Genomic DNA, 26,398 nt, shown 5'->3' with positions numbered 1-26,398 from the left:
TTTTTTTTTTTTTTGTTCCTGGGTAGTAAGTGTTATTTCCTAATTGCTTATGCCTCAAAAGTATAGAAAATGGCTATTATTCCCCACAAACTTTGCTTTTGTGACCAGGACAGTGATATTTTGAAATTTACCTATTTTCCAGAACATTCCAGATAGATTCAGTGCTGAGTAAACTTGGAGTAACTTCTAGAACTTTCTAGAACTTTCCAGTAATATAAATAGTAGTATAAATACAGGGGCCTTAAGCCCACCAGTTCAGTTTAGTTCCAGCTGCCTAAGTGGATACATATCTGCATTTTTCTGAGATGGCATCAAGAGGCTGCAAGCATCCGGCAGACGCATTTTGCTGTGTCTGCGGCCAATTTATCAAGACAAGAGCGAAAAAGTACTCAGTGGAAGCATCTGCTAAGATGTGTGAGGCCTACAAGGCATATTTCGGCATGCCTGTCGGGGATCAAGACAAACCCTGGGCACCTCATTTCACCTGCGAGCACTGCAAAAAAACTCTGGAAGGTAAGATGGATAATTGTTGCTCGGAATTTTATGTTATAAAATTTGTTAAAATTTTTAAAATTGTAAAAGTTTTTAATTTTAAAATGTTTTACAATTTTCAATGTTATTGAAAAAATATATCATATATGAAAAATGTTGCGAGAATCTCTTACAATTTAGTCATGGGTGAAATAAATGTATTTTTGTAGGATAGTACAGAGGGGAAAAGAGAGCCATGAAGTTCGCTATCCCAAGAATTTGGCGGGAACCCACTGACCACTCAAGCAACTGCTACTTCTGCATGGTGGACCCTTCCAAGCGGACCGAGTTCTCTGTGGGGAGGAACAACGTCAAGTGGGAGCCACTGGTGGACCCCCGGAAGGTGCTGATGCCACCACTGCACATCAAATTGGGCCTTATGAAACAATTTGTCAGAGCTCTAGATAAGGAGTCGGCAGCCTTCAAGTACCATCAAGACTTCTTCCCTAAGCTGTCTGAGGCAAAGGTCAAAGCCGGTGTCTTCGTCAGACCACAGATAAAGAAGATCCTGGAGTGCAATGAATTCCCCAAGAAGCTCACTAGTAAGGAGAAAGCGGCTTGGAACAGCTTTGTCGCAGTGGTTCGGGGCTTCCTGGGCAATCACAAGGCCGAAAACTATGTGGAGCTGGTTGAGACTCTGGTGAAGAACTACGGCACAATGGGCTGTAGGATGTCCCTCAAAGTCCATATCCTTGATGCTCATCTTGATAAATTCAAGGAGAACATGGGAGCGTACTCGGAGGAGCAAGGCGAGCGCTTCCACCAGGATATACTGGACTTTGAACGCCGCTACCAAGGACAGTATAACGAGAACATGATGGGAGACTACATTTTGGGGCTGATTCGTGAAAGTGATTTACAGTATAATCGTAAATCTCGAAAAACTACTCACTTCTAAATCTTTTGTAGTCATTTTTGTATTACTTTAGTATAAATACATGTTAATTTGGATTGATATGTTGTTTTTTTCTGACTTTATGTGAACGAAAAGACACAAATTCGCCCGTTTTCTCATTGGAAATAGGTAAATTTCAAAATATCACTGTCCTGGTCACAAAAGCAAAGTTTGTGGGGAATAATAGCCATTTTCTATACTTTTGAGGCATAAGCAATTAGGAAATAACACTTACTACCCAGGAACAAAAATTGTGTTACATAGTGTATTCAGTGTCCTTTGCTCTACAGTCTGTTATTGCAAATTTCAAACATAAATTATAATTACAAAAGTGATGCTGTTAGAAAAGTTTTGCCAGGCATCTGGGTTACATCTGTGCTCAATAAAGACATGTATGTTCCATGTTGTGAAAGCAAATAGTGGAATAAAAACAATGTATATGCAGTGGAAATTCAATGCATAAGATTTATAGCAGTTCTAAAGAAATAAAATTAAAAATACATTTAATCACAATATCTATAATTGCTTTCAAATAATTAACATCTACTAATATCACTTACCACAATATGTATGAGCTATCTTTTTTTTTTTAAGCCTCTCACTGCAGGGTATGTTTCTTTGCATTGTGAAAAACCTTCTGATTCCAACACCAAAAACAAACAATTTCACAAAGTCAAAATAATGATATTTGTTTGAACATGGGTACCTATTCCTCATCTTAATGTGACTGCACATTCTTCCTTTCCTTCTCTCATTGGATGGTCAATTTGTCTTTTAACTACCCCAGACCAGCACCACTGCACTAATCAAGGGCCAGATTAAATCAAAACTTTGACCCACTCGCTAAGCACAAACCTGTACTTAATAGTGCTTTGCTTTCTGGCAGTGTTTCCCAAACCTGTCTTGGAGTACCCCCTGCCCTGCAGGCTTTCGTTCCAACCAAGCTCTTCATTGCTTTATTGAATCCTTAATTGACCTAACAATGCAACTGAAGGTTCAATTCAATAATTAAGAGCTAGATGTCATGACAAAGCACGATGGAAATCAAAGACCATGTCTACCCCCTCTTAATACAAAAGAAAATACATTAATTTATGCAAAACAAATACTGAGTGTACACTTGATTTGATTTCCATTACACAAGAGTAGATGTTAAAACTTCATGCTGATTTGAACTCGGCTCTCGCCAAGATAAGCACCAACTAAGACGTAGCTTTACAGTAAACTAATGTGATTCATCTGTGTCTCTGTCCATTTGCGTTTCCTTCCATCTGATGATGTAGATATCCTTATGTCTGGTGTTGATGGCTGAAGTGTAATGCTGGCTCCAGGGATCAGCTTATTTGCCTCCCTGGCGCATCAGCACACACAACGGCTGCGATGCTGGCTCCGGGGATCAACCACAGTGCGGTCTCCCCAGCGCATCAGCATGACAACCGTCTGGATTGAGCTAAGTAGGGTACATCTCGGGTCTTCAAGTGGGCACCTTCCACCCTTGGTGTTTCGTCGACTAGCCCACGACACCTCAAGAGGGCTCGATGGTGATTCTGGCGTCCCAGCATCACCCCCCTCCGTCCTCCACTCAACTCAGCCCAGCTTACTTACCTGTACATCAGCGTTTCTTTCTTTCTATTGTGCTTGAGATCCTCAGCCAGAATCTTTCCGTCTCAACCACAGCCAGTTGCTGCTCCTAGAGTGTGCCACAAATCCTCGACAACCCACCTCCACTGGGTAAACCCGGACTCTCCACCCTCGCTGTTCTGCTTCAGTGGCTAGTTGAGCATACCGCAGTTTCTTCCTCTCATACGCCTCATCTACAGCATAAGGGTTCTATATTGCTTCATTGTTGTTATTTTCTTTTTAATAATTACATTTGACCTCATTTTACCTGCATAGGTGCAGAAACATGAACACTCTCAATACATAGCATACACTTTTGTGTAAAGGGGCATCTGCCTGTTGTGAATCTGTTTCAGTCATGAAGGGCAAGACGGTAGATGACAGGCTTTGTGTGAGGGCTGACAGTTTGCAGGGTTTCCTGTAGCTTCCCTGCAAGGACTGAAAGAATGGTCAAGCATCCCTCTAGCAGTCTATAGCAGAGGGACACTGCCTTCACATCTATCTGATATTTTTTCTAGGACTTCAAGTGTCTTGCGTTTTTTTTACCAGTAAAAACCCCATGGGCACTGCTATTGTCTGCATCTTTGTATCCTGTCTGTTCACAGTAACATCAGCACAACGTGATTGACTGGAGCTGGGTGTACATGACAGATGCTGGAGGCTGAAGGGAAACCTCAATGCACAGGGTGTGCTCTGATCTGCATGCAACATTGCCCTCCATCTATTACAGGGGTGGCCAAATGTCTTGACCCTACGAGCCGCATACCAGAATATTCATATGGGCGAGAGCCACAAGACACATTCTGTAAAACATGAAATGTTTGCGAGCAAGACATTTTAAATACTGGCATTGTTTTACATTTTTTTTTATTCTCTCGAACATTACAACGGAATCTTGCACTTACTCTTACTCTGCAGTACAGTAGTTGTTATCTCTTGGTGGCTGCAAAATACACAAGGGAGAACATTGCAGGGCCTTACAGTTTCTGTGTAAAGTGTTTTTTTTTTTTTTTTTTTTGGTATGACTGCTGCATGTATTAAATACTTTTGAGAGCTTTGTGGATGACAAATGCACTGTATTTATTTACCTGCTCATGACGAGACATAAGATATGTAAATATAATATAAATTTTAGACCTGCAATATAACATTTAAACATGCATTCTGTAGTCTAGCGCCAGCACTCCAGTTTATAAAAAGATTAATCTGAATAAGGACGTTTGGTATGAGCGATATTCCATGCCATACAAAACTCCCTTGTATCGTTACGTCAGCTTCTTTACTGAACGCCGAAAGGAGCATCTGCTGAGGCATGCTTTTAAAGAGGCCGGCTTGTTTCTCCTCAAGTCTGATCCAGGAGGATAGTCAGATGAAAATGTGTTGTGATTTGTTTCATAATTACGTTTGAGGTTGCTCGCCTTGTACAGACTACAGTGTGTAAGCAATTTGTTGCAGATGAGACACGGCGGTTTTCCACTGTTTTCAGTGAAAGCAAACTTCCCTTTCACTTATACCTCATACTTTTGTTTATTACTTGTAGAAGATTTGCTCAATGCCATTGTCTTCATGAAACAAACCAGCACGTGGTGAACATGCAGGCTCAATGAAATTTAAGGGAGAGAAGAAAGAATAATAAACACGAATGAATGAATACAGAGAACAAAAATAATAAACTTTTGTTTATTTTTACTTTTTCTCCCTTTTCATTTTTGTTTATTATTCTTTCTTCAGTTCATTAGAACGGCAAAGTGTGCGTCACCCAGTATTTCACTGGGAGTCGCACTAGAACTGCCCGAGAGCCACATGCAGCCCGAGAGACGTGGTTTGGTCACCTCGGGTCTGGTCTATTGCAACAACTTGCACACTTACTCCATCTAATAAAGGCGCTCCATGGGGGCACAGCACCCTTTTTTTGACATTGTTTTATGTGTTCTATTTCTTGTACGATTTTATCTAAAATTATTGCAAGTTTCTTTTTGTAAATTAACATTTTATTTCATTTAAATATACTGTATTCATTTGTGTTCAATGCAAAATGGCTTCCTCAACATAGATTTCAAGGGAGGAAAATGTAATAATGATGATGATAGTAATACTACTAATAAAATAATTCAACCTGTTTTTAGGTCACAAAAACTAAGTCCATTGCATTAATACATAACTAATAATCAAACAAATGTTTTGTTTATATTTTAAGCTGATCACTGCATTTCTCATTTTACTGCTCTCTTCTTTCCAGATACAAGCCGTTTTTTCCATTTCAAGTTCAGCCGACGTCATTGGAGGCAGTGGATGTGGACCTGTCCATACAAGACACAGGGCTTGTGGAGGGACGGCTGAAAGTCACTGTGGTTGAATGTAGCAGGTACGTCTCCTAACAGGCAGCTGTCATTAAACACATATTGCCTCCTCAGTGTTTTTCAATCCCCTATTAAGGCTCTGTTGAAAACCTTGCAGCTGCTGCTGTTGAAGTAGACACTTTTTAATACTTGGTACGTCTCCTCTGACTAAGGACTTGGCATATTCTGAATCTGACAACTGTTCTTTGTGACATTGATAAATTGCTTTTTTTATTGGTAGTTACAAGTAACAAGTGAAAACTGAAGCTAGGACCATGCTCATTTTATTCACTGGGGAAATTAGTAATATTAATATTAATATGCACCATGACTTATTTATTTCAACATGTTTCACGATTTTAAACATAATATTTATTAAAGCTGAAAAAAAAGCTTTGTCACATTCAAAACTGATAATTTTCTGTAGTTATTTTATAACAAATGTTACTAAATATTTACATGCTTACCTGAAAAACAGTAAATGCTAAATTGTAGCGTATTTCATTTTTTATGTCCACGTTTTAAAGATATTCTATTCACCATCACTGAATTATCAAACAAAATAAAAACATACCTGTAAATCAATGTAAAAATAACAACAGATACATCAAATGTCCCCTTCTTGTACTGGACAGAGTGATCTTCAGCAGAAATATTTCTGATCTTTTGATGCAGCTGATCTCTTCTTGGTTGAAAACATTTTAAAGAAATGATTCAGCTCTGTGCAGTGTGTTCAATCATATACCAGAAGCAAACTAACCGGCAAACTAAACTTCCTAAATGCAGTGCAACAGATCGTACATCAATAAGGCAAATGTTTGCTTTAAAAGTATGTATATTTACACTCTTCCTTCAGAAATGGGAATTTTCACAAGGAAGTACATATTACATGGCAATGTGTACGTTTTACGGAAATCATTATGAGAGAAAGACCTTCATCTGGATATGAATTCGTGAGCGTCCTCTGAAGGGCAGCTTATATGATTTTGTAAATTCAGTTGTACTTTAGCTCACATTTCCAGTGCTGTGGAAAACTTTCACTTGACCTGGCTGGTATATTGCATTGATGAAACTCCAGGGGCAGCGCTGGAAACTTCCTTGTAGGCAGTAGTTGGTTACTCATACCTCCACAACAACCTAAACACCTTGCAGACTTGTTGCATCAGTGCTGCCCTGGTTACCCATGGTGTGTGTAGCTGTGTAATAGGATAGTAACCCCAGGTGGTAATTTGTCAAGCCTAAAAGCAGTATACTTGCATGTGGAAAACAGAAAGAATAGGAACTTCACCAGAAGAATACAAAACCTACAACCCTAACAAAACAGTCTTCATAGCTTTATTGCTTTAAGTTAATAATTCATGGCTAAGAATCTAATATCAAAACATATTAATTTTAGATTTTTTTTTTTTATTCAAGATTGATATAACTGTAAATTTAAACACCAAAACTGTTGCTTACTAGTCCTAAGAACTTAATTTGGTTTAGACCGTCCTAGAATGCCATTAGGTACCAGGGACCAGCAGAAACTTAGCATCTAAAGTATATTTTTTTAATATGTGAATGTCCCAAATAAAAGTGCCAAGTTTAACTTTAATTGTATTAGTCAATAAATATGAAAATCAAAGTTTATTTTTTGAAAAATGAAATAAATATTTTCACTAATGTGTAATGTTATGCCTAATCGATTTTATGTATATTTCTCTTTTATACAACAGTTTTTAGTTGTGTTACAGTAATGACAGATTTATGTGCAAAAACATTTTTGAACAAAAATATTAAAAAAATACATTAAAATTTCAGCTCGGCTGAGTTCTGCTATATGCAGATAAGACTTTTTCTTATTTAGTTTCAGTAAACAAATATCACATCAATTTCTCAATTTTTTGGAACCTCAATTTGTCCCCTTTCTGTAGAATGACCCATAAAGTTTCATGCTCGGGTGTCTTAAAGGGAAACACCCATTTGTAATGGTTAATATTCCTATTTCAGGGAATGTTTTTCATATTGTTTTACTTCTGACTTGTGTCACCCCCCTGGCCATCTTCATTTCTTTACCCAGCCCAACAACCCTAAAAAGAACCCTTGTTGCACTAATTAACTGTGCATCATCATTTCATCTTTAAGAAGTGAAAAGTACTGGGCAAAACCATTTGCTAGGTGCTGTTTAGAATAAAAGGGAGAGAAGCCACAGTGACACAGGCCGTAATAGAAAGTTAGCTACTGTAGCACAGACTGTAATTGAATTATGGACAATCTCCCTATGTTCTTCTCCAGTGCTACAAGAACCACAGGCTGCACTTTAGCCAGTTAATGCTATCTAAACAAGCCCAAGTAACCTAATCTAATTTAGTACAATGGAGTCACAAAAGGAGACGTTGAAAAGAAGCATTGTGTCCTTTGAAGAAACAGGGTATCCTTTTACACCCCCGTATCATTTTATTTTTTTATCTCGACCAAAAAATTATTAAATTTTAAAAACAAGAATTGGATGTCCTTGCTGCTTTGGTGACTTAGAAAGACCTGATGGTTTTAATTGGCAGGGTCCATAGAAAAGAAGGTGCTATGCTTTAAAAAATGTATTAGTAATGTAGTTTAGTTGGCTAATTATTACCTAGTACAGTGGTGTGCAAGTAGATACTCTGTTTCATTAGTGCTATGAAAGAAAGAAAGGATTGATTGTCTGAAAGATACAATATTTCATCTGTCTGGGTGAAGCAGCAGGCCAATTCCCTCACCACTTCTGCCTTTCAGTGACTGCAGAGGACAAAATAAACACGGTGCACAGAATTAAATCATTTTCACACCTACGCAACATTATTGTTTTTGGTTTCCAAAATATAAGTGATTGCCATGCTTCTTAACTATTCCAGTAAAAAATGCTTCTGGGTTCATTGTGGTGAGGAAATGAGGTGGGGAAGCATATTAATTGAGTTGTGCATGGAAGCCCAGAGGTGAACCACTGTGAAGCATTCTGTTTTTATTACATTTTTTTTGCATGGTTCATAGTAATATTTCCTGTATTCAAAGAGCCATGCGCCGTAGGTTTTGTTATTGTTTTATTTAAATGTGTTCTGGCAGAGGCGAAATTGGTGCTCGTCCTCTGCCAGGAATAAATAAAAAACCTTGTGCAGAAGGTGGGCATCTCCCGAATTAAGTGATTTCATTTGTTGCTAATCGGGAGATGGTCACCTGCATAAAAGCCTGCAGCTCTCTACCCTCGGTGTGGGTGTTCAAGAGGAGGAACGAGAGCGGAGAGAGAGAACGAAAGGAAAGGAAATGTAATAATAATACAGGAACAGTGAAGGCTGCTGCTCAGCCTGACCTGTATTGTTTAGTATTTTTGTGTTCATGAGTTGTTTTTGTTTAACTGTTTTATTTCGCTCTGTGAACAAGTTTCTTTTTGTTTAAACCTTTTATTTATTTTTGTATTATTTAAATAAAATGGCGCCGCCACGTCTTTTGTTCTGAACTGCAGTATTTGGTGTCAGTTTGTTTTGGTTCCTGCATCTGGCCTGACGTCACGACTCAGCCATTCCTGTCACAGGCCCAATACACATTTTGATAAGAGGTGTAGCCTTCTTTTATAATAATAAATATATAATATCTTTATTTTTATATAGCACCTTTCATAGTGGACCATCATCACAAAGTGCTTTACAAAGGTAGGCTGTGAACTGTGCATTATATGCAGAGTCACTTAGAATAGGACATTGATTTTAACATCTCATCCACAGGATGGAGCACAAGGAGGTTAAGTGACTTGCTCAGGGTCACACAGTAAGTCAGTCAGTGGCAGAGGTGGGATTTGAACCGGTGACCTGGTTACAAGCCCTGGACTTTAACCACTGGACCACATTGCCTCCTCTTAGCTGCTGGAGCCAACTTAACAAGCAAATGTTATACTATAAAATGTGACAAATAAAAATAATACATGTGGGAAAGGAGGTGCTGTGAAATTAAAAAAAAAAACAACAAAAAAAAAAAAAACATGAACTCAGTGTTTTGGTTCTCACTTAGAGCCCACATAACAGAAACTAGGATCTCAACATGAGTCCAAAACTAAGCGTAGATCACAATACATACTGCAACATTTCCCTTGCAAGTTGAGTCAGTGTTGGAAAAGGTGACATTCCTGCATCTGTATCACACACAGAAACAGCAGCTGTGTTGATCATCTATTTTTATATAGCAATCCCATACATCAGATCTTTTCCCACTTGCCATTTGTCGTGCAAATTCTTGCGAGGTGAAAAATCAGTGCAAGGTAAAACACACTGTGATACATATTTGTAATTTATATCAATTATGTAATTTCTTGCAGACACAAACATGTTTGTTTTTTTTTTACTTTTGAATATATGCTAAGCAATGCTAAGCAATATTTGCCCCAGCACTAAAATATACGAGAGAAGTCTTTTTCAGTTTCAGTTTACAATTCTGGATGATTTATAATCTTGCAATGTAAAATTCACAGTTTTTATTGGATTATAAGCGTTCAATAGGTCCGCATAGCTAATGTTATTACAGGGGCCCTTTGACTCTATGAAAGAATAAAAATATTTTACGACTCAAAGGGCTACATTTCTATGAGATATTTTATATGTGTTGTCATGAAAACTTAGTGGCCTCATCTTTTAGTTTTTTTAGACATACTACAGTGCACATACATTCTAAACACTGTGGATTGCATGCTGTATCAGTTACTAACCTTAATTGAGCTTAGAATTAGAGGTACTAATTATATCACAGCTCTTCTAAGCTCAGCTAAGGTGAACAGCTGGCGCAGCATACAGCCCTGTATCATTAAAAAAAGAAAACCCAACTTGCGCTGGGATGCATTCACCTGCCATGGGGAAAACGCAGCTTATATAGCCTGTTAAAACGTAATGTATGCGGTAGTTTTATATAGTTAAACTAAATGTACTTTAAATAGCCGATGGAGACATACGTCTATGCATTTTACTATCAGTATAAAATAGGCTTTTTAAAATGTTCGTGGTAACAGATGTTAAAGCTAACTTTGAGTTAAAGTGAGGTAACCTACTTGAAGCCTGTTTCTGAAATCGATGAAAGCCAAAAGGGAAGCGGTACATTTTGCAGTTAAATCAAATATTTTGCTTTGTAAACCTTTTCTTTTGAATGCAGTGTTCTCTTGTAGCGATGTGACTTCTAATATCATTATACGAGTCACAGAGCTACCTTTTATCATTAAGAGTTTTGTCTCTTAGCATCCTTCAGAGGCCTTAAATACAAAATACAAGCCACCCCTGCGACAAGGATCTATGACACATTATCACTGCAGCACCACTTAATGCTATATTAAGGCTTGCCTTCTTCCATTTGGACATGCACAGGGTTTTATAAAGTTTTTTTTTTTTTTTTAAACTGAATTAATCTTGGATTCTTTCTTGAACTCATTCCAATCCAGTGACAGAATGACCAGGCAAACCACACTGTTCCAAATTACACTGCATTGCTAAGCAGGAAAGACATTCTCTGATTTCAGCTGTTGAATTTAGGTTTAAACATATTTTATTAGTAAGGTCTGTCCACCCCATTCTATAATAGGGATGGAAATAAGACTCCCATTGAATAGCAGTTTGATCCATTCCTGTTTTTTTAAATAAGACACATCTGAGCTTTTTACCTATACATAGTATTCTTAAAAAGAAATTCTAGGAATTTAGTTTATTTTACATATATTAAAATAGGGATAAAATCTGTAAAAAAATTGTTTTTAATTGAAACATCGGTAAAAATCGGGAGAAAAAAAATGTCAGTCTACACACTTTACATGTGGAATATGAAGCGTAGCAGTTCTGGTTTCTGATAAGTTTAATGTCCATGGCATGTATGATGAAGCAGAATCTGTGCAAGTCGAAGCCACATTTTCCCAAGTTTGCTGGTACTTTGCGAATGTTTGGGCAATCACTGTGCTGACGGAAATATTATCTACAAAAGGTATGAACATGACATCAGCACAAAATAAGCCAGCCATCGGGAGATGTGTCAAAAATCACACTGGACATTTCCATCAATGCGTTCCATAAGTTTACCAAAGCATCACAATTTTCTTTCAGATATTTACAATTAAGATTGTTGGCGTTAGGCAGTGTTTTAGTTGATGGACAGTACTGTCACACGAAGTCACCAGTACATACCTCTGCAATAAACAGTGGCTGTCCAGCAAAGCACAGTGCTCTGATAAACTGATTAACACAGTCATGCTGCTCTCTCTTTTTATTAAAGCGTGTGTAAAGCCACATAAATGGATTGCTTGTCTCTCTCTCAGTTCACTTTATTGTTTTAGTTTAGTGTCGCTTATTTTTCAGTATGTTCTTTTATTGTCAGCGTGAACATTTACCTCAATGCAGCAGTATTTGCAGCGCTGTGCCTCCTCTGCCTCATCTGACCCACTTCTGCTATGTTTACTTTTTGTATACTTTGAAACATTAATTTTCTTTAGCATATCCCTAAACTGATTTACATTTTCTCCTCATTCCTCATCCATTAAAAAATATAATATTTTCCTGTAAGTATTTCAATTCAGTTTTTGATCAAGCTAGTAGTTACTAAGCCCAGCAATTGCCACAATAATCAGACTTTGATAGGCCAACACAATCATGTGATAATGTGTTTGTGAAGTGACAGAGAACCATGTTTGAACGTTATCTGATCCTCTGATGTCTAAACTTCTGCTGTATCCTAGGATACAGTGTAGGGCTGGTTATTACAATGTCAGAATTAAAATATAACAACATTTTAATCAAAATATTGTGCATTTCCTAAAAAGAAATAGCACAGGGAAAATATTGAATAATAGACAAAAATTGGGTATAAATCAGTAAAAACTGACATCCAGTTAAAAAAAAAAAACAAAGAAAAATCCTGTCATTTTTTGGTAAAATTCAGAATAAACCGGAAACGCGGAACACTACCTATACACTGTGGCTGATCAACGGTGTAGTAAAACCTGGAATGAGTGAAACTGCTATGCAATAGGAGTCTTATTTCCTAGATATGAGTGGATACACTCATATCTTGCCATATAAAGCAGCTACAGAACAGCTTTTCCAAATTTGGTAAGGCCATTTAGCTTGTTGTTTATGTTCTTCGCACCCTCTAAGCACTCTCATAACATAGCCTCCACATAGGAGGCTGTGTGGTCCAGTGGTTAAAGAAAAGGGCTTGTAACCAGGAGGTCCCCGGTTCAAATCCCACCTCAGCGACTGACTCATTGTGTGACCCTGAGCAAGTCACTGAACCTCCTTGTGCTCCGTCTTTCGGGTGAGACGTAGTTGTAAGTGACTCTGCAGCTGATGTATAGTTCACACACCCTAGTCTCTGTAAGTCGCCTTGGATAAAAGCGTCTGCTAAATAAACAAACAAATAATGTCACGATTACTTTTTTTTTTTTTTTTTACTACACATTTCATATAATGAATATAAGGTCATGGTGATTTAATCTACTGATGCAATGGTCAACCCTGAAATCCTGAACCATCAGTAGAGGCCTAGAAATAATAATAGTGCATGTTTTCCTGAATAGCTTGTTGTTCTTGCTTTTCTCCACAAGAGGGCATGTGTTGAGCATGTGATTTACTCAATGGTACAAGTAGAAGTGACAGAACAATAGAAATAAGAACTGAATATATATATTTTTAACTATCCTAAAACATTAGTTGACCCTGTCTCTTGTGGTAGGGTTGCAAAGCACATCCATCTATGTTCGGTTTTATTTCTATGTTTTTCTGAAAGGCCATACACCTGAAATCTCAACTGCTAACATTTTACTTTTTTGATTTCCTATTCCTGTTTCTTGTTACTGCATGCCAGTTTCACAGCCACAAAATAACATGTTTTGCTTCAATTCTTTTTTTTTCTTTAATTTGTGCAGTCTTTTATGAAAAGTTCTTAATGATATTTTACAGGTTTACAATTGTTCTTGTGTGTATCAAAATTCCATCCACACTCCTCCAAGAAAAGTACTGTAATTTTGTAAGATTTTTGTAAGAATTTTGTAAGTTGTTCTGGGGGGAACATTACTCAGTGGTTTGTCCTGTAATTCCTTCATTGAAGTCTGCTTTCCAGAAGGGCACATATCATCCCTGTTGAGACTTACACATTAGTAATTTATACATGGATGCAGTTGGCATCTAGCACCCACCTACTGAACACAACTGTCAGCCCTTCAGGGTTTGACAATAATTACATTTTTAATGATCGGTTTATTGGCTAAAAATGATGTAATCAGTTATCTTAAATTCTGATTCAATTCCCATTGTGACTTTATCATTTTTTTTTTTTTTTAATTCGGCTGCATTTTGCCTCTAGGCTTTTTAAAACAAAGCGAAACCACTGTTTTGTCTCCGAATGACTGAAAGGAATGTTCAGATTCTCAGTTTAAGATGCAGGTTTTATCTATCCAAGAAAACATTTCAGGGATTTATTTGCATAACACCTTAACCAGTCTTATACTACCAATGGCAGATGTTTCCTGTTTTGTTTGTGAACTCTGTTGTTAAGATACAAATGTATGATGTACATATCCCTAGTACTACACTTGCCTTGCCTAATGATATTTTTGATTTTTCCCTCCCAAAGATTGTTTATCCTGGGATCCTATGATCGGGAGACGTATGTGCATTGCACCGTGGAGCTGAGCAGCAGTGTCTGGAAAGAAAAACCCAGAAGTTCAATCAAGACGGTGAGTCACAATATTGAAGCATTCCATTATTCAGCTGTTGTTCAGAAAAACTCAAAGTACCAACATTGTACTCGTGCTACACATGTGAAGATATTCTTCCTGAGATGTTGTCCTTTTATTGAGGTTTATAGAGGAATACTGTAGCTCAGTTGTCATCAAACAGCCATAAATATGAAATATCTAAAAAAAAAGAAAAAAAAAAAAACAGGACACTTTTAACTGCAAATGGACCCTTTTATTTTTCCATTTTTTACAGCTCATTGAAGATTTTGTAAATTTATTTTTGTTCATGTGTATAAAATGTCTTCCCCTACACCAGGTATTACAGGGAACATCGTTTAATTTTTATTTTAGTGCTGCAGCCTCTCCCTGTTCACTATCCGCACACCATATCAGAATGATCTGAAATTGCACCTCTTTGCGTAAAGGAATTTCACACTGGAAGTAGAGACAATCGATATCAACAGTTATGCCTGTGGTGCCTGACTTATGGGGCACACTGCACTGTATATTATCAATATTTTACATTTTAACATTTGCTTTGTTCCTGAAATAATAACTGAGCCATTACATGTAGTTGGTGAAATGTCAACTGGAATGACTGTATTTCTACATACCAACAGTTTACAACATTACAAGAGCTATTTTTGTTTGCTTGTCCATGTGCATAAATGTCACCCAACTGGTTTAAACATGTTTAAGATGTAATTATATCATAACTGCTGTAATGCCAATTCAATATTCTGAAGGCCACGAGCTACAAGAACACTGCAGCCCCTCCTATTGTAGACAGATGTGCTATACCAGTTTACCCCTCCGGGTGGCAGTTTACTTACACAAATTCAGATAATGTTGCTTTACATGTATCCCGTATATGAGAGTGACAACCTCAAAGTTCAGTACGTATCAATACTGTACACATAATGCTTCTAATCTTATGCTTTCATTTCCACAACTGATATTACTTCGGGTGGGAATCAGTTGTATGATGGTTACATGTGATATTACCTTGACTTTCATTATGTTTTGGCCAGAACATTTCAATGTGGCGATTATTATTATTTATTTCTTAGCAGACGCCCTTATCCAGGGCTACTTACAGTCGTAAACAAAAATACATTTCAAGAATCACAGTACAAGTAATACAATTAAGAACAAGATAAAAATACAATGACTTTGGTTCTAGCAAGTACAAGTATATGACAAAAAAACGATTCAATAACGGAGCAGATAAGTGTGTCAGCGATAGTTACATCAGGATATAATCTATGCTTTCTTGATACTGATATTTTTACAGTACAGCTGTGACGGGATGTACGTCAATGTCCCCGTCATCGCATGCTTTAGCCACACAGTTTTATTGTGATGTGAATTGCACTGGCTGCTTATTTCCATAATCTTCCTTTGTGGCCACTGGTGTTGAACTGACTCTCTGCCCAAAGCTTCAACCTTACACCTACTACATTTCCACTGAAAGTGTAGTACAGTTGCTGTTCACATTGTTTTACTTGGCAGTGCAAGATCTACTAGTCTTCCTACAGCTATAGCCAAAAGTTTTGCATCACCCATAGATTTAACTTTTTTTTTTTCATAAAGTTGAACGAAACCTGCTGAATAATGTTAATTAACATATTGAATTACATACCACTTTGTAGTTTTCCATATACCCAACAAAAAACTGACAAAAATTGAAAAATGTGACATTGAAATCTACCATGAAATACTGTAGTACTATTATGGCTTCCAGTAGACACTTGCGATATCATCGTGTAGTTTCTTTGATTTACATGATGTTAAATAATCTAAATTCTAAATTCATATACAGTATATGTAGAGATTGCGGGATTTTAGTTATGTATTGACAACCCTCCTTGCCTTGTTCAGGACTTAAACACACCTAATGTGTTGTGCTAATTGCCACGAGACGGCTATTTAAATCAGCTGCTTTGTGCATGAGAGAGAGAGAGAGAGAGAGAGGAGTGGAGAGCGCTGTTACCTGCCGGGTGCGTGCTGTGGATCGACAGAGCGAAGACTGTGCTTGTTCTGCTTGGTGACCAAGATGGTGCCGAGCTGGTTTTACAGTGTTGGACTTCTACAGCGGTGCGGGGTTGCTGTACCTGGAAGCTGGATGAAGGCTGCTGCAGCTGTGTCGGACAGTCGGTGACTTAGTTTCTGAATTTGATTTACCCGGGCAAGAGAAACGGGCCTCTCCCCCCCTCTCCTAAAACAGAAAATGATACAAAGTGAATCAGAAGAATAGATGAATTCAAATCATTCTTCACACTAGGGATGTGCTTTTGGTACATTTTTATGAACGTTTAAATGCTTTGCAGTGTCAGCGTTTAAACGTTTAATCCATAGCTACATACACACACACACTTTATATTACATTCTGATGAATATTGACAGCCCTGGTTAGTATTTTATAAGCAAATAACCCCTAAATAAGCAAATAACGTTTTAACATCGCAAAGACTTAACTACAAAAAAAAACAAAAACAAAACACCTACACATCAAAGTATATATTGAAATATTTAGATTTATGGTTGGAATTAAAGTTGTCAGCGGAGATAGAACTATATACATATTGAACACATTTTCGGATAATGTTTTTAGAATAGTGCGTGTCTTAAAGGTTCAGTTTTGTTGTTGTTTTTTTTTTTATAAGTAACTTTGACCAAAATGATATGATTTAATAAATAAATAAATAAATAAATAAATAAATAAATAAATATTGATCACTCACTGTACAGCACTAATGCAAAATGGCTACAGGAAAGAGAAGGCAAGTTGTGCTTACAATTGGAAAAAAAGTTGGAAATACTTTCACTTCTGGAAAAGGTAATTACCAGAGATACAATAGCACAGTATTTTGGAATTGTAAAGAGCACTTTGACTGGTATTGAAAAGTCTGCCTCAGAGATTTAAAAGTTTGCGGTCTTTGATAGTAGGGGTGGGATTTTTGAGATACATTGCTCGAGTACTTGTCAGTTAATTGTATATGGTCAAGTATTATTAAATAACGTAACGTATTCAAATTCACTTACCCACATAACTTTACATTCAATTGTAAAAAGAGATGTCTGGCCTACCTGTTTGAACTGTGTCTCAGTGGTCCTTTACTTTAATGCAATAGTTCCAACATTCAAATAAAAATTGTACTAAACATAAACGGCCGTTAGGTCCAAAAGCTTAAGAACAATTTCAAGTGAACAAAGCCTTTGTTCCATTTTCCATTTGCCTATGGGAAGATTGGGGAATGGGGTCCACGAGTCTGTGGTAATCGTAACTTTTTCTCCCTTTTGAAAGTTTTGAACAGCTGCAGTACGATTTTCTTTAAGTTTTTCCAGCCTCGCTGTTATTGTTTTACGGGTCGGCACAGAATTGGGATAATCTTACATCTATTTCAAAACTGCTGCATTCACGATTCACACACAGTGTCCTCGTAGGGGATAATGTGATCGCGCCCTGTTCGGCCCAATCTATGGCAAATGGTGTTATGGATGTTTGCTTTTTATTGCCATCATTTGCTCCATCCCCAGTAATTCTGAATGTTTTAATTTTAAATGGTGAAGCATTGAACGTGTTTTTGTGGTACGGCAATTTTGTTTGGCATAATTATTTACATAGGGCAGCAATGTGGAGTAGTGATTAGGGCTCTGGACTCTTGACCTGAGGGTCGTGGGTTCAATCCCAGGTGGGGGACACTGCTGCTGTACCCTTGAGCAAGGTACTTTACCTAGATTGCGCCAGTATCTTGTTAAAATTGTAAGTCGCCCTGGATAAGGGTGTCTGCTAAGATATAAATAAATAAATAAATAAATAATAATACCACAGTTTTCTCTTCGGGTTCCTCAAAATACTTCAAATGTGGCGTTTGTTTAGAGATGCCATTTTATTACAAATATATAACAAACCAGGGGCGGTGCAACGCTTGAGCCTGAGGGGCCTGGGCCCACCCATTTTGCTCATGGGCCCACCCAGTTATGGCGTGATTGACAATTAAAAACATTTCATGCCAAACCGTATCAGACTGTAATCCACTGCGGCAAGTCCAGCTCATCCTTGTGGTTCAAAAAATATATCTGTCCCACCTTTGTCATGGTTATGAAAAAAAATTGGATGTGATTGGACGGCTGAGATATGAGATCTTACGTCTTCAATACTATAGTATCGAAATTACAGTCGACAGAATACATACAGGAACTTTTCTTTCATTGCAAGGCATGCAAGCAACTAGCTTGTGCAGCTGCTGTTTAGTTATTTTTTACATTTGCAGTTAGCTATCTAATTACTTACACAGGGCAACAGTGTGGAGTAGTAGTTATGGCTCTGGACTCTTGACCAGAGGGTCGTGGGTTCAATCCCAGGTGGGGGACACTGCTGCTGTACCCTTGAGCAAGGTACTTTACCTAGATTGCTCCAGTAAAAACCCAACTGTATAAATCGGTAATTGTATGTAAAATAATGTGATGTCTTGTAACAATTGTAAGTCTAAGAAATATAATAATACTGAATGTTTAGCCAACTTTGCAGTAAACCATAGCTATATTTGTGTCTTACACATTAGCTATGTCCCGACAAATTTTTTAACGAACCGACAAATCAACAAATGTGCCAGTAATGTAAGTACCTACATTTAATTTTATCAACTTGAATTCAGTTGACTGATGCAGCTGAGATGTATGTTATGCTTAACTCATGCCTCTATTCCTGTTTTGTGTTGTTCCCATATAACTGACACTTTTTTAAAGCTCAAAGGGAAGTATTAACATTCACATTTAGTCACTGTATGAGAGCTTTTTAAATTTAAGCTCACTTTGGGATGTCGAAAAACGTGTGAGAGCTTTTGTCAGGAATTTGTTCTGCTATGCCTGTTGGTAGTAAATCGGATTTCCGACTGTCAAAATGTTTTGGTAGAGTGTGCGTTCTTGGAGAATATGGTGCTATTTCTGACAGTATAGAGTCAAAGATCTTCTAGTTACTATAAAGCTCTTTGATAGAGTGTCCTCAGTACGCATATTAGTAATTACGTCATTACGTTTACGTCATTACGTTATAAACGGCCCGTCCGTGAAAATTTGGGGCCCAGCCAGGAGTTAAATTCTGCAGCTGCTACTGTAACAAACTCAGACAAAATGCTTGTCATTAGCTTTATTACCCTGCTGTGGAATTGATACCATACCACGCCTACTACAGCATGAACACACAGTGCACCAATAAAGTGCCAGACCAACTGAGAATAAAACCCGCCCCAGTGTCAATCTTTCTGTTGCACCAATTAGAAAAACTACTTGGAGGTAATTGCCAAACCCCTTCCTTTTTATAATATCCGCTCTTACTGTGGCACTAGAGCAGTCTGATACGCGACGGGCTACTGATGATAAATTACTAAAATTAACACATTGCAAAATATGCTTTGGGTGACATTCGTCTCATGACCGGGTATATGTCTAGCATATTATTCAACGTTTAACCACTTCTTTAGAGTTTATACATTTAACCGTTTAAAATTCCTATCCCTACTTCACACCCATACCAGTTGCTCTTTGACACCCCTGCTCTCCCTTGTAGGTGTCATTTGGTTCTTTTACTGTCCAGACAGAGCCAGTTGGTTTGTACAGCTTTTCTGAGGTGAAGCTGGAGAATATGATTGTGTTTATTTACTGAGGGGGGACAGCACAGTCTTATTATCTTACAGTGGTTGTGCAAAAACTCAAAATAAAGCTGTACATTCCTGTAGTTTAAACAGATGTAAGTGTTTGCTGATAACAGTAATAATAACATTAATCAGCTGTATGTCAAGGGTTTCAGTAAATAACACTGGTATCAGAACCAGAGGACACCCTGGAGCTTCCATCCTCTGTTGGCAAAGGAATAGCCTGGACTCGAAACGGCGACGTCCAGACTATACGGCGCATCCTGCATTCCACGCCTGTTGCCTATTCTAAGATTGTTCTGTCTTTTTCTTCCTTCAATACAAAACAAACCAATGCTAATCCTGTCATTTTATACTTTTTGTGTATTGGTGACAGTCTCATTCTAAATATACTTGCAGCTGTGATCTATTCATTTTTTTCAGTGGAAATACCGGTGTGGACAGTAGCCTCAATGACTTTTAATTATTATACCTTGTGTTTGTGCTTGCAACCCTTTGTGACATTCTCTTTGTAACTCTATTGTTACAAATATAAATATGAAGGCAGGGACAGGGGCTGCAGTGGCTTTAATGAAAATCTTATCTGCTCGTTTTCAAAGGGACTGGTTGATAGCGGAGCAGGGTTTTTACTGTGTAAACAGAAAAGACAATATATATATATATATATAGCTTTACAGTGTTTGAACAAACAGCGTGCTTTGTAGTGGAAGAGATAACACTGTTTCATTAGCTTGTGCTGAAACGCCTTCCTGCTAAAACCTCAACACTTGCTTTTCTTTTTTTAAGCATAATTTTCTTTCTCTTCTTTTTTTTGGTCAGAGTAACAGTAGTTTATCAGAAAGCTATGGTATTAATATATCCCTGTTTCAGTCATTTTATTTATTTTCCGGACAGCTGTAACAGCACATACAAAATGGTATTTTAATATCTGTGGATATATTTGGAGAGATAGGCAGTCAAAAAGTGCAAATATCCTGGTGTCTTTGTGTTCTACTTGTTAAACGGGCAAAACGTTACACTGTTCACTCGCCATGCCTCCAACCTCGGGCAGGTACCAAACTGTTCAGTAATCGACATGGAAGAAGAGATGTCCAAGATGAATGTGTTTTAATTGGTTAAAATATCCTTCTGATGGTAAAATGAGGAAGGAAGCAATGCAATCCAAAATATTTGGCGAATGACACCCATAAAACCTATTTTGCTCCAGTAATGTTGGTGACCTGTTGCAATATTCGAAGTATGTATTGTTAGTGGAATTTGATTATTTTTATTTATTTATTTTTTGCATACACAGAAAATGCATAATAGAAGGCTTTCAAATCTTTATGGCTTGTGTTTTTCATACAAGTTCGATCTGCTTTTATTGTGCCTGAAAAGCACAAGCCAAGAAACAATTGAGGCAACCTTGACCCCCACCGCTTTTACAGTTGTGCCTATTTGCTTGGTGCTGTCCAAGGTTGCCCCAATGGTTTCTTGAAACTTGGCTTGTGTTTTTGATTTCCACACTTTAAATGGCTGGACACTTTTGATAACACCTTGTTGGTTAAAATAAAAACCGCTCCAGCAAGAAGATATTTAATTTGCTTTGTGTTATTGTGCAATGCGTGTTCATATGATAACAGCACGATATTAATGCTTTGTTTTAAATTGTTTTGTGTATTTTTGTTTGTGATGGGCAGTACGAAATAAAATGAACGGTAATTCTAAGTGAATTTGCCTGTGTATATTGCAGCTAATTTTGTGCAGTTAAGACTGTAAAAATGGGGAACCAACTCCAGGATCACGATATATCCGAGTCTGCAGTATAGTGAGGGGCGATATAACGAGGGGTGGGTGTACACTTAACTTGAACTGCTATTTGGCATCCTTTGTTTTGTAGTTAATTCATTGGGGTAAAGTAAGTCCTACACAACTTATTCTTTACTCCTGTGATATTTTTCTATTTTAACATGTTACATATTGTATTACATAAGTCTTGCTGTAAAATAAAGGCACACACAGGGCCACGGCCACGCCCCCTGCCCCTGCTGCTGTGCTGTCTCTGCATGCATACAGAGCAATATAATGGTTTTTATTACTTTTTGAAAAACGAACAAATATTTAAATTATGAGTGAATATCCGAACATTAAAATCCTGTGTTCGTCCCAACAGTAAAATATTGTGTTCATTGTTAGAGCTGTATGAGCTGAATGACCCATAGTCGTGCCTTTTATAGAGTGAAGCATTAGAAATGTATTTGGGATGCAGTTAGTACCTACAGTAGCACCCACCTACGGAACACCAACTACCAACCCTCTGTCAAAGTGTGTCAAGGCTGCTTGCCCATCATGACTGAAACGGACTCAACAGGGAGATGCAGATTTTATATGTCACAGAATACTTGTTACTTTGATGACTGATGAGGGACAGCCCATTGACAAAAAGATGTGCACAGTACTACAGATGGCAGACGATTGTTTTGTATGTGAACGATGGTGTTCACATACAAAATGATAGTTTCTGATATGTTTATCCTAAGGTAATAGAAGCATCTGTTTCTTCAGTTGTTTTGATTGGAATGTCAACAGCATTGACCCTCATCCAGGTGTCATCCCCTGCTTGTTGTACAGAGAATAATCTCTGCTTATCCACTTGAGATGGAATATGGTAAGGACATTCTTTAGTACAGCTCATTTGTTCTACGCAGGTAAGCTTTATTTTGACATACTGTACAGAACTGCAGTATATACTCTACTGTACAGTCTTAGCTGGGGATGCATGTGGTTTTATACTGTCCAGAATTCAGAAGACTAAAACAATGACCTTTTAAAGTCTAATGATATTGTCTTTTTCTTTCTGCTTCATGTATGTCTACTCTTCCTTACCCTAATAGCAGGAACCGCCTCAATAGGGAATATATAAAAAAACAAAACAAAACAAAAAAACAGCAATTCACCAAGAATCAATTTACAATGGCCTTATTTAACTATTATCAGCAATTAAGGAAATCGGGAACGATGTAAATTCATGAGGCATTCAGGTTGCGAGTTCTGTTTGATGTTGTGAATGGGTTTGGCTGGGTGTTTGTGTCTCTGTCCTTGCTTTATTGAATCTGCATTGTGTAGTGGGCTGGCGCAGAAAGGTCACTAATGAATATTGGTCACCCACTCTTCCTGTCTGCCCGCTCCTTTCACCCTAGTTCCTCCATCATTGTTCTCTATTAGCACTGAGCCTGTTAACTAAGCAGTGCTTCTTTTTTTAGTTTGATATTGAGATGAGATTGAGGGTATATGTCTGGAACAAGTAGTTGGTCATGATTAGTAATTCATTTGTCGACCTAGTTACGTACATTTTTACACAAATTTTTTACAAACCTGCTTGTAATCTGCTTTGCTTATGAAAGATTACCTTGGTAATTTTGCACAGTAATATTGCAGTTTTTCCCATGGATAACAGTTCTATGCACTTAGCAGTTTACTATAGTTTGCTGTTTTTTGTTTTTTTTAATATGCCTTACTTATGCTTATGCTTATGCTATGCTTTATTACAGTTTTCTGTGTTTTTACCACTGGTGTGAAAGGTAGAGTCCTAACCAGTGTGGAGTAGTGGTTAGGGCTCTGGACTCTTGACCAGAGGGTCATGGGTTCAATCCCAGGTGGGGGACACTGCTGCTGTACCCTCGAGTAAGGTACTTTACCTAGATTGCTTGGAAAAACCCCTGTATAAATGGGCAATTGTATGTAAAAATAATGTGATATCTTGTAACAATTGTAAGTCGTCCTGGATAAGGGCGACTTACAATTGTTACAAGATATCACATTATTAAGAAAGAAAGAAATAATAATAATAATAATAATAATAATAATAATAATAATAATAATAATAATAATAATTGCGTGACTAATTTCATCACGTCTGGTGAGAATAGGCCTTTAGATTGAAACATCCCAATTGGCTGTCAGACTCATGACTTCTGAGCCCTGTTGCACACACTCACAGGGTTCTCCCCAGGAATTCTGTACAGCCGGGTGGCAGAACATTATAGCTGGGTAGCTTATAGCACAGTAGCATCTGCCTTAACTTAAATAAATAATACGACAAAAGAATTTGCATAATGTGTTGTCTTTTGTTGACTATATCAGGTTGCGCTTTTTTATGTTCTACAATCACATTTTCTTTTTCCTGATTTTTTATTATGGTAACTTACCGTGCTTATTTAGGCACTCTACGATTTGACTGGGGAAAGATAATGTAGGGTTATTGGAGTTCACACAAAAAACTGTAACCATTTCACTTCCTTTTTAGCTTAATTATTGAGCTTATTGCTTCATTTAAATTGTTTTCTTTAAGTTAAGGGCATGTTTTCAGGGCATTTTGTTAATTTTTGTTTTTCACTATTCTACATTTTTTGAATGCAACTGTTCATTTTTTTTTATTATTTTTTTTTTTTTTAAATAATTTAGTCGTTGCCAATTAGTTTTTATTATTTTCTCCCCAATTTGAAATGCCCAATTATTTTTTAGGCTCAGCTCACCGCTACCACCCCTGCGCTGACTCGGGAGGGGCGAAGATGAACACACGCTGTCCTCCAAAGCATGTGCCGTCAGCTGCCCGCTTCTTTACACTCTGCAGACTCACCGTGCAGCCGCCTCAGAGCTACAGCGTCGGAGGACAATGCAGCTCTGGGCAGCTTATAGGCAAGCCCGCAGGCGCCCAGCCAGACTACAGGGGTCGCTGGTGCGCGGTGAGCCAAGAACACCCTGGCTGACCTAACCCTCCCTCCCCCCGGGCGACGCTCTGCCAATTGAGCGCCGCCCCCTGGAAGCTCCCGTCCACGGTCGGCTGTGGAATAGCCTGGACTCGAACTCGCGACATCGCAACTGTTCATTTTAACCATTTTTTTTTAACCCAACAGTACTCATACACGTTTGGTCACCATCATAACTGTTACATGAAACCAGAGTGTAATAATCCAGCACCTCTGCACTTAAGCATTTGTATGTCAGCTGACAACAGCTGATATCCCATCACGCCTTTCTTCTTAAAGGCGTACAGCCTCTATAAATGAATCCCCAATATCTCTCACAAGCACCTGGGTACATATTGTTACGATATCACAACAAAAGGAATACGGTGCATATGTATAGCTATTATATACTATATATCACCTTACAGTACAATAATACAACCAAAAATTGACAATGATAATACCGAAAATAATCTTAATATTTTTTTTAATAAAGTAGCCGGTACAAATATAGTATTTGTCAGTGAATTGTGCCGGTCGGCATCTTATTTTGACCCTGCATTCATTGTCACTGTTTTTTCTTTGAAAATAATTGGTTATTTTTTTAGCAGTCATTTTTAACGTTTTAGCCTTTCAAAGTGCTTACACTGAAAACCCGCCCCTTCAACTCTGTGATTGATTAACATAACACAGCTGTCAAAGATTATTTTTTTTCACCCAGCAATGCACAACTGATCTAGTCTGCTAGAAGTGCAATCAATCCTTATTGTTAAAGGCACAGGAGCATCTGCAAGACGGGCGGATCGGGTTTTTTCAGCCGGGCGGTGACAGCCACTCTGAAAAGGCCTGGGGAGAACCCTAACTCATTATCTTATCAGTTTTAGAAACTGCGCAGTCAAATTACAGTCACTTACAGATGTGTATAGCAAATTATATTTAAGAAAGATGAATTGCAAAATGTGTTTTATACAATATCCATTTCAGTTTCCTTGTGTTTTTGTATTTGAAACCCATTCCATTCAACCTGATTTGCTGTGACATCTCACAAAATTGTAACTTACAAGATTTTAGTTGCTAGGCATGTCTCAGCACTACTGCGGGTTAAAATACATAGAGCTAACAAAATCATTCCAGTAAATCTTACCTAATATGTACTGCATTCTCTTCATAGATCTCATTGCTACTTTAAATAAGTCACAGGATGAATGCATGGGCATTGAAAACATATGACACTGGAAAAACAGATTACAGTGAACTTGCTTCAGAGAGATTTAAAAACTTCTAGAAGCCTCACAATCTACTTCTCAGTACTGTAGCCTATCGCTGCTTTTTCATCTTCAAGGAGTAATCAGTACATTTTGTTAATTAATAGTGTTGAAAAATATCATTACATTCAAACACGTTTACCATAATGTGAGTGCTACAAAATTAACATTAGGTTTAATATAAGATTTATTGGAATTATTTTGCTAGCTTTGTGTACAGGTCTAGGATTCTTGTTGGCAGACAATGAGTATAATTTAGACTGATTACAGAGTGCCGTTTATTTAACAGTGTAACCCAGGTGCAGGAAATCTTATCCGAGAGAGAGTGGCATGCATGCAAAAAAATCTGGTCGGTGGCACTGAAAAGGTTAAGATCCTTGTTAATTTGACTAAATTAGAAAGCTATTAAAAGTCAGATGCTGTATTCACATCATTTTATTTTAATATAAAACTACTGTTTGCTTTTGATTCTTTATGATACAGTGTGCACACAAGAAAACCAGCAGACAGATAAAACAGTAACGGATATTAGTTTAATACATTGCCCACCGCACTGACTGACTGATGGTGAAAATCGTGTTATGAAATTATGATCTCGGTCACTGTGACATACTGTATTATAACAGGTAGAAAACAAATGATTTATAGGCTCAC

At 37.6% G+C, this 26,398-nt stretch overlaps 1 protein-coding gene across 1 annotated transcript in view; it reads left to right on the top strand.

Annotated features, from left to right (window-relative positions):
• LOC117415009 (PDZ domain-containing protein 8-like) overlaps nucleotides 1-26,398 on the top strand; it is a 77,974-nt gene that overhangs the window by 8,325 nt on the left and 43,251 nt on the right. Inside the window, exons 2-3 of the mRNA XM_034024910.3 lie at nucleotides 5,286-5,411; nucleotides 13,990-14,092. Of these exons, the coding sequence (XP_033880801.3) occupies nucleotides 5,286-5,411; nucleotides 13,990-14,092 (229 nt within the window). The remainder of the gene's footprint in view (nucleotides 1-5,285; nucleotides 5,412-13,989; nucleotides 14,093-26,398) is intronic.

Source organism: Acipenser ruthenus, chromosome 7 (genome assembly GCF_902713425.1).
Source record: "Acipenser ruthenus chromosome 7, fAciRut3.2 maternal haplotype, whole genome shotgun sequence".
Taxonomy (NCBI): Eukaryota; Metazoa; Chordata; class Actinopteri; order Acipenseriformes; family Acipenseridae; genus Acipenser; species Acipenser ruthenus.
Note: the sequence above shows the minus strand (reverse complement) of the source record. Positions and strands in the feature narration are given on the sequence as shown.